Source organism: Neoarius graeffei, chromosome 21 (genome assembly GCF_027579695.1).
Source record: "Neoarius graeffei isolate fNeoGra1 chromosome 21, fNeoGra1.pri, whole genome shotgun sequence".
In the NCBI taxonomy this organism is placed as follows: domain Eukaryota; kingdom Metazoa; phylum Chordata; class Actinopteri; order Siluriformes; family Ariidae; genus Neoarius; species Neoarius graeffei.
In genome coordinates this window covers 33,933,606-33,943,334 of record NC_083589.1, presented here as the reverse complement: position 1 = coordinate 33,943,334, position 9,729 = coordinate 33,933,606, and the positions used below count along the sequence as shown (strand labels likewise).

Sequence of the window (9,729 nt, the reverse complement as noted above, 5' to 3'; positions counted from 1 at the left end):
ACATTCTAATACTCCTATACCCCATTAAACTCCAATAAACTACATTTTCACACTCCTATACTCCATGACACTCCAATAAACTACATTCTAACACTCCAATACCCCATTACACTCCAATAAACTGCATTCTCACACTCCTATACTCCATTAAAATCCAATAAACTACTTAACACTCCTATACCCCATGACATGCCAATAAACTACATTCACTCCTATACCCCATTACACTCCAATAAACTACATTCTAACACTCCTATACCCCATTACACTCCAATAAACTACATTCTAACACTCCTATACCCCATTACACTCCAGTAAATAACACTCCTATACCCTGTTACACTCCAATAAACTACATTCTAACACTCCAATACACCTTTACACTCCAATAAACTACATTCTAACATTCTGATACCCCATTGCATTTCAATAAACTACATTCTAACACTCCTATACCCCATGGCACTCCAATAAACTACATTCTCGCGTGCCTATACCCTGTTACACCCCAATAAACTACATTCTAACACTCCTATACCCTATGCCATGCCAATAAACTATATTCTCACACTCCTAGACCCCGTTACACTCCAATAAACTACATTCTAACACTCCGATACTCCATTACACTCCAATAAACTACATTCTAACACTCTGATACTCCATTACACTCCAATAAACTACATTCTCACATTCCTATACCCCATTACACTCCAATAAACTACATTCTAACACTCCTATACCCCATGACATTCCAATAAACTACATTCTAACACTCTGATACCCCATTACATTCCAAGTAATTTCATTCTAACACTCCTATACCCATTACACTCCAATAAACTACATTCTCACACTCCTATACCCTCTTACACGCCAATAAACTGTTTTCTAGCACATCTGTGCCTAGTTTCACTGTGCAGTTACATTCTAAGAAACATTTTCACATTTTCACACCCCATACCCAATAACACACACATTACTCAACAGAAAACCTGAATTCAAAAACACTGTGATGCACAACATTTAAACACCCAACAACAGTCTCCTGCCTGATTACATTTACTGTCATGTTCCATATTACATACTACATTCTAATAACCCTCATACAACATTGTACTCCACACACACTTCCTTATTTAACACCATCCCATTCAGCTCAACACAATTATTGCTCTATTCTCACATTATAAAAATATAATAGACAGTGAGAGGATAAAGAGGGAAACAGGCAGAGAGAAAGGGTAAAAAGGGAAAAACAAGCTGTGAAGTGGTTGACAGCCGCATTGTTGGGCTGTCCCATTGTCGACAATGCTTTCAGCAGCTTATTTGTCCCTCCCTCCATCTCTCCCCACCACTCACTCTCTCCCTCCCTCCCTCCCTGCTTCTCCCCTAAATCCCACTGTCTGCGAGACATGCAAACAAAAGCGGAACATGGTTCTGGCAGCAGGGTGAAGCTCAGCCCCCTCCCTCGTTCACTCCCTCTTGCTTTTCCCTCTTCTCTTTTGCAAACCGTCCTTCATGCAAATATTATCGCCAGGAAAATTTGGGCTTGACTATACATGCTTACTATGTGTAACATGTTACATTAATAATGAAGACTTCAAACACATGGAAAAAATGAAAAGCGATTCCGTAGTTAAGAGTCCAGGGCCAGCATCTCAAAAACAGTTGCTTTCAAGCACAGTTTTGGCTGTCCTTTGTAAGTGCACTGCAAGTGCTTTCTTTCCTCTTAGCGCGCACACACACACACACACACACACACACGCATTCTACAGCGAATATGAATCCCAGCCGTGTGTCAGTGTGTTACCTCAGCAGCAGCTCCTCGCTGGTCCTCATGGTGACAGGGTTGTTGGTGGTAGAGGAGTAGCGCATGCCATCCACACACACACTAGGCACAAAGCCTCGTTCAGACGAGTGCTCTAACATCACTGTAACTCAACACATGCACGTGCACTGCGCTGCACACATTCACACACACACACCCACAATCCTCGCGCTTTCGACTATGTCCGTATGCACACTTTCTCTTTGCCTTTCTCTTTCTCTTTTGAATCCCGCCAACGTCCTCTCGTTCTCTCGCTCTCTGGTGCAGCACTCCCACACACTCACCCAGTCCTCAACCCTAGCTGTCTTCCTCCCCTCCCTCTCGCTTTCGCTCTTTCACTCTCTCTCCCTCTCTCTGCCACTCTGTCTCTCCACCTACCTCCCTCTGTCTGATTCACTCGGCTGTAATAACCCTTTCTGACAGCTCGTGTTGTTGTTGTGGGCCAGTGGTAACACTGTATTGCCTGCTGTTGCCCCAGACAACTCGATCTAGCTCATGAGAACATTGAGCAACCTGACATTCTCATATATGACAGGTTAACATCCTCAGTTAATTATGCTACAAAGCATTTTAATACGCATGTCATAATAATAATAATAATAATAATAATAATACATGCATGCATGCATAAATAATTGTATACTTTTCTATTTATTGAAGCAATGTTAATATTCTATCATAATGACAGTGTTACACTGTTACAGTATTCTAATTTTGTACATGTGATGTGAATTGTGGTGAATTTGATACGAGGTCATTCTCTAGTAACAATGAACAGTTATTCCACGAAATCGAGTCGTACATGAGCTGATAGCCGATGAGGTGCATAGCACCGAGTCGGCTATAAGCCATATACGGCGAGATTGAGAGGAATAACCGTTTTATTCTATCCACATTCACTGGATTTTGAGAAATAAAACATTTTTATTTTTTGCAAATTTGATAAATAAAAACTTTATACAAAACGTCCGACAAAATCATTTCCGGTTAGAATGTAAACAAACCAGCAAAATGACAGTAGCAATTTGTGAAAAATGCTATAATAATCTCATCTCATTATCTCTAGCCACTTTATCCTTCTACAGGGTCGCAGGGAAGCTGGAGCCTATCCCAGCTGACTATGGGCGAAAGGCGGGGTACACCCTGGACAAGTCGCCAGGTCATCACAGGGCTGACACATAGACACAGACAACCATTCACACTCACGGTCAATTTAGAGTCACCAGTTAACCTAACCTGCATGTCTTTGGACTGTGGGGGAAACCAGAGCACCCGGAGGAAACCCACGCGGACACGGGGAGAACATGCAAACTCCGCACAGAAAGGCCCTCGCTGGCCCCGGGGCTCGAACCCAGGACCTTCTTGCTGTGAGGCAACAGCGCTAACCACTACACCACCGTGCCGCCCTGCTATAATAATAATAATAATAATAATTCTCGCCCGTAGTCAGCTGGGATAGGCTCCAGCTTGCCTGCGACCCTGTAGAACAGGATAAAGCGGCTAGAGATAATGAAATGAAATGAAATGAAATAATAATTCTTGAATTTAAAAAAAAAAAGATACGTTCTTACCATCAAATACTTTTATTCCATATTTTGTTGGGGGGGGTTGTGTGTATTTTTGGGGGTTTTGTTTTCAAGTAGAGTTTTTATTTCATCCTAGCTTGATTCAGCAACACGCTCCGCCATTTTGCTTTTCTCTACTCACGGTACATAAGCTGATATCCTAGTAGTAGAGTAGCCAATCAGAACGCGCGATTGCTTATATGCCGTGAATGTGGATAGAACAATTCCTGATATTTCACTCCAATGACATCACTCCCAGTGTTCACCTGCTGGCTTGATGCGCGTTGTCAAAATGGTGAACCGATTCGAAATTAAAATTCTTTTGATTAACTTGTGTTAATTTTTTTTTTTAGATTTGTCCGTACAATATAAAGAACATTACACGCTGGCGTGAAGATATGAAGTTTATCTTCTTGTGTTGAAAAATATTTCACTCGTTTGCTTCACTCACTCGTGAATATATACATTCACCACTCGAAGATAAACTTTATATCTTTGCGCGACCGTGTTCTAATACAGATAGTTAATAGAAATCAAAATTTACATTCTTTAAAAAAAAAAGTTGTACGATAAGTATCCTCTATTTACTTACTAAACTCCACATTTCCATGTGGCTGTGGTGGTACCTTTAACTTCTGTACATTTCATACTGTATATATCTTTCACCTGGAATCGTGCACATGGTGTAACTTTAATAAACAGATTTAAGTCCGTTATTAAACCACAATTACGTTTTACCTTAAAGGTGTATAACGTAAATATAAAATCTGAAAGCTACACCATGTATCATATACTGTATATCAAATGCATTTCTGTTTCATCTTAATTCTAAGTCTCGCTGTTCCTATAAGGCAAGTCTTTGTTGTTCATGGCATGCTATTTGGTGTAATTAATAATTCCCTTCGTCTTGGCCTTTGAATTGTGCTAGTAGAGCGTATCAATTTTCAATTTCAGTTTCAATTACAAGTTGAAATTGAACAAGCCTTAAACAAGTCCAGGGTTAGACTCTTTAAAATAAAACAAAATACCACAAGATCATTCGAAAGAAATCTTTAGAGGAAGTGAGACATGAAATGGAAACCCATCCTCTTTGGCAAAGTGAGACTGTATTACAATCGAAAGGAGTACAAGTATAGTTCAAGAGTCGAACTGATATGAACAAAGGGACATGGCTCAAACAGAGTCAAAATCACTGTGATGCATCATGTTCTGTAACTGCTTTATCCTGCTCAGGGTCAGAGCAGATCTGGAGTCTAACCCAGGAACACTGGATGTAGATATAAGGCAGGAATACAACCGGGATGGGAGATGGGCATGTTTTTGAAATGTGAGAAGAAAATGGAAACTGGGGGAAAAGAACCCTGGTGCAGCATCTTCCTTTCTTTAGAAGAAGAAGCCTTTATTTGTCACACATACACTCAAGCACAGACTAAAGCACACAGTGAAATTCCTCCTCTGAAGCAGTGAACACACACATGCATACACAAGTGAGCAGTGAGCACACACACATACTGTACCCAGAGCAGTGGGCAGCTATGCTACAGCAGTTGTGGGTTAAGTGCTTTGTTCAAGGGCACTTCAGCCCCAGGACATGGCTGCCCCATGTTAACCAAACCTGCATATCTGTGAAAGTCACAGACACAGGGAGAACACGCAAACTCCACGCAGAAAGGCCCCCATCTGCCGCAGGGCTCGGACCCAGAACCTCCTTGCTGTGAGGCGACAGTGATAACCAAGACGCCACCGTGCCATTACATTACAGACATTTAGCAGACGCTTTTATCCAGAGCGACGTACAATGTACCCAGAGCAGCCTGGGGAGCAGTTGGGGATTAGTTGCCTTGCTCAAGGGCACTTCAGCCATTCCTGCTGGTCCAGGGAATCGAACCGGCAACCTTTTGGTCCCAAAGCTGCTTCTCTAACCATTGGCTTCCTCCCTTTCAATCTGATCGAAGACTTTAAAATCTGCCATGGAACTCGAACTTCATCTTCTAGCTGTTTCCCTTCCTGAATAATTACAACCCTCATGTTCTAAGTCATTTAAATGGAATGTGGCAAGCATATGATTTTTTTTCATACTGTTTCATGCAGAATGTCATTTTATGGAGCACTTGCATGTGACGTCACAGCCGATCCAGATTGTGACAGACGCCATCTTGTCGGTCAAACGCCATATTCCGCCTTCTACTTCTACTTTTACTTCTACCTTTTCTTCTGGAAAACCCTACTATATACAATTCTACTACAACGGCTGCGGCTACAAGCTCTCCCTACCTGTGCACGTTTTTTATGTTTTTTGTGTGTATTTTTGCGTGTTGTTCGTCTGTACCGGACTTCAATATCCACTACAACCGTATGGACTTACTGGACATTGGTTTCCAGCAGAAAATGACGGTTTGTAGCGATTTCCATCGCATGCACAACATTCCGGACGAGAAAAAAAAAAACATTCCGGACGAGATAGCGAGACCAGCGGGGTCTCCGTGGATTGTTATCGGAAGCAAAGCGAAGGAGGCGGCGCCGGGAGCGGAAGCAAAAGCGAGGCTGCAGAGCCGGCCTGTTGACTAAGCTCAGAAAACAGCCACTCAAATCTCCACTGCCAAGCCTCTACCTCTCCAACGCCAGATCCATGTAAACAACACGGACGATTTGGAATTACCTTATTCTATTCTATAATCGGCTGGTCAGTGCTATACTCAATACTTAAGTGACTTACCCATCCAATGAGGATTCTTGTTTACAAGATGCCACATCTGAGTCGCTGACAAATCCTGAATTTCTGTAAAGAAAACTGTCCAGAGATTTATAAGCACGCAGTGCTTCACCACTGAACAGCGAGGGAAAGTTAATGAGGTAATTATACACGTCCGGTATTCCGCTGGCAGTTCAAAATCCGGTCGTGAAAACTCCGTCCGGTAAGCCATAAGGGTCACAAATCTGTAGATCGTTTATTTTAGACATATATCTAGTTATCTGTTCATTAGAAAAATGAGCCGTGTAGTCCGTCGGTTGAAATTGATCCATTCTGTACACGAGTGCAGCAGTATTCAGCGGTGTTTTTGACCGACAAGATGGCGGTTGTGTACTTTCCGGTCACGTGACTGCAAGATCTCTATAATACTTTATTCACCCCGATCTGAGATATGCAGTAATCCGAGATGATCCTTTCATCTGGTTCTTGCTTAAACTAGAAATGAAAAATGTGCAGTTTTAGTTCACATACAATACTTCTCATCCCGATCCGAATAATACAGTATTTTTTGGTGTTACTATCAAACTCCACAATAATTTATTACCCTTGTGCATAACTATTGGTTCTAGTGTGTCTGTCTAAAATCTTTAGTCATGAAGCAGGACCGGCTTCCCAGAAATCCGTGAGGTATTACCACAACTAACAGACAAAGCTCAGAAACAAGATGAATTTTAACATGCTGAGGAGTTGCGCCTGTTTCGATCACTGAGCAATGGAAGTGAATCAGCGGGAGTGTATTGCAAAAAGCGTATCATTACATGATAAAATCTGAACTGCCATCGCTTTCTTTTCACTACCTGTTTCTCACCTCTCACTTTTCTTTTTCTCTGCTTATCCCATATCTCCTTCTTTGATGACTTTTTTACTCAGGCTTTTCCGTATGTCTCTCAAGGTACCTTTAAAAAGAACAGCCTTTTTTTCTTTTTTTTTTAAACGCTTTATGAATGTTTCATTGTCAGAAGTAGTTCCAGGCCAGCCATTCATTATGGGAGAAAATGTAACACAGCAGCCTACAGATGACTCCTGGATCATTTACATTAGATAATGGATAAAGTCATTTCCTTTCCAAAACATCTGCTATTATGTAGAACGAAGGGACACCAAGCTTGAGTGTAACATGTGAGCCATAAGCCAGAGAAACACAAGAACTAGAAACAAGGAACTTGACAGTACAGTGGTGCTTGAAAGTTTGTGAACTCTTGAGAATTGTCTATATTTCTGTATAAATATGACCTAAAACATCATCAGATTTTCACACAAGTCCTAAAAGTAGATAAAGAGAACCCAGTTAAACAAATGAGACAAAAATATCATACTTAGTTATTTATTTATTGAGGAAAATGATCCAATATTACATATCTGTGAGTGGCAAAAGTATGTGAACCTCTAGATTAGCAGTTAATTTGAAGGTGAAATTAGAGTCAGGTGTTTTCAATCAATGGGATGACAATCAGGTGTGAGTTTTAAAGAACGGGGATCTATCAAAGTCTGATCTTCACAACACGTTTGTGGAAGTGTATCATGGCACGAACAAAGGAGATTTCTGAGGACCTCAGAAAAAGCGTTGTTGATGCTCATCTGGCTGGAAAAGGTTACAAAACCATCTCTAACGAGTTTGGACTCCACCAATCCACAGTCAGACAGATTGTGTACAAATGGAGGAAATTCAAGACCATTGCTACCCTCCCCAGGAGTGGTCAACCAACAAAGATCACTCCAAGAGCAAGGCATGTAATAGTCGGCAAGGTCATAAAGGACCCCAGGGTAACTTCTAAGCAACTGAAGGCCTCTCTCACATTGGCTAATGTTAATGTTCATGAGTCCACCATCAGGAGAACACTGAACAACAGTGGTGTGCATGGCAGGGTTGCAAGGAGAAAGCCACTGCTCTCCAAAAAGAACATTGTTGCTCATCTGCAGTTTGCTAAAGATCACGTGGACAAGCCAGAAGGCTATTGGAAAAATGTTTTGTGGACGGATGAGACCAAAATAGAACTTTTTGGTTGAAATGAGAAGCGTTATGTTTGGAGAAAGGAAAACACTGCATTCCAGTATAAGACCCGTATCCCATCTGTGAAATATGGTGGTGGTAGTATCACGGTTTGGGCCTGTTTTGCTGCATCTGGGCCAGGATGGCTTGCCATCATTGATGGAACAATGAATTCTGAATTATACCAGTGAATTCTAAAGGAAAATGTCAGGACATCTGTCCATGAACTGAATCTCAAGAGAAGGTGGGTCATGCAGCAAGACAACGATCCTAAGCACACAAGTCGTTCTACCAAAGAATGGTTAAAGAAGAATAAAGTTAATGTTTTGGAATGGCCAAGTCAAAGTCCTGACCTTAATCGAAACGAAATGTTGTGGAAGGACCTGAAGCGAGCAGTTCATGTGAGGAAACCCACCAACATCCCAGAGTTGAAGCTGTTCTGTATGGAGGAATGGGCTAAAATTCCTCCAAGCCGGTGTGCAGGACTGATCAACAGTTACTGGAAACGTTTAGTTGCAGTTATTGCTGCACAAGGGGGTCACACCAGATACTGAAAGCAAAGGTTCACATACTTTTGCCACTCACAGATATGTAATATTGGATCATTTTCCTCAATAAATAAATGACCAAGTATAATATTTTTGTCTCATTTGTTTAACTGGGTTCTCTTTATCTACTTTTAGGACTTGTGTGAAAATCTGATGATGTTTTAGGTCATATTTATGCAGAAATATAGACAATTCTAAAGAGTTCACAAACTTTCAAGCACCACTGTACATGGACAACAGCTCAGGTTGCATAAGGTTTGCATAACTTTGCATAAAACATTCCTGACACACACTGGTTCATCCTGAATGCTGCTACTGAATAGATGAGGGATTTTTTTTTTCATTGTTCTTAGTGATGTTGTAAAAGTAACTTCTCTTTTAGTACAGAATATGCTGATGCTGTATCATAAAGATAAGAAAGCATCATAATTTTGCCTGAAGTTACAACTTAAATGAGTAACACGCTAGCAAATGTGCATCTTATGGGAGATCAGGGTGGAGAAATCAGGAAAAGCATGTCAAGTTTCTTGTTTTTCTTGCCAGGAATCTTAAATATCTAAAAAATAAAAAAAAATTAAAAAGGACACGAACATGATTTACCTCCGGTTAAGTACAGATAAGGGAAAAACGACTGAGTGCTCAAATACCTGCGCGCTTTATCCTATTCACTTTTGCTTCACCTGTAAAATCACAGAGAATTTTGGACTTTTTTTTTCTGCTGCATTGAACTGTAATTTTCTCAGTTTTCTTCGTGTTTCCACATCCCAGCGTGTCCCTGATTAATTCATGCAAGGTAATTTATCCCAGTGTACTTCGGTCGATGTGTGTAGTGCAGCAAGAGGTCGAATTTGAGAACAAGTGTCATGCACTGTAACATCAAGGGGCATCATGTTACCAGCAAATCAAATTTTAAAAAAATCTAGAGATATATATTTTTTCCTGGTTGTTGGACGTGAGAAGAAAAACCCTTGCTCTAGCAGACTGCTGCACCTGCTTTATTGATTATGATAAAAAAAAAACTAACAACCATAATCTGCTTGTCC

At 40.9% G+C, this 9,729-nt stretch overlaps 1 protein-coding gene across 21 annotated transcripts in view; it reads right to left on the bottom strand.

Moving 5' to 3' along the window:
- The window catches only part of celf2 (cugbp, Elav-like family member 2), a 297,415-nt gene that overhangs the window by 191,336 nt on the left and 96,350 nt on the right, over nt 1–9,729 (bottom strand). For 7 of the 21 annotated variants that reach the window (XM_060902995.1, XM_060902998.1, XM_060903000.1 and 4 more), the window contains exon 1: nt 1,814–2,189. The exons of 2 other annotated variants lie outside the window; for them this stretch is intronic. In XM_060902995.1, the coding sequence (XP_060758978.1) occupies nt 1,814–1,932 (119 nt within the window). In that variant the 5' untranslated portion in view covers nt 1,933–2,189. Of the gene's footprint in view, nt 1–1,813; nt 2,191–9,729 lie in introns of those variants that run through there. 12 more of the 21 variants (XM_060902999.1, XM_060903009.1, XM_060903012.1 and 9 more) reach the window with 4 other exon arrangements.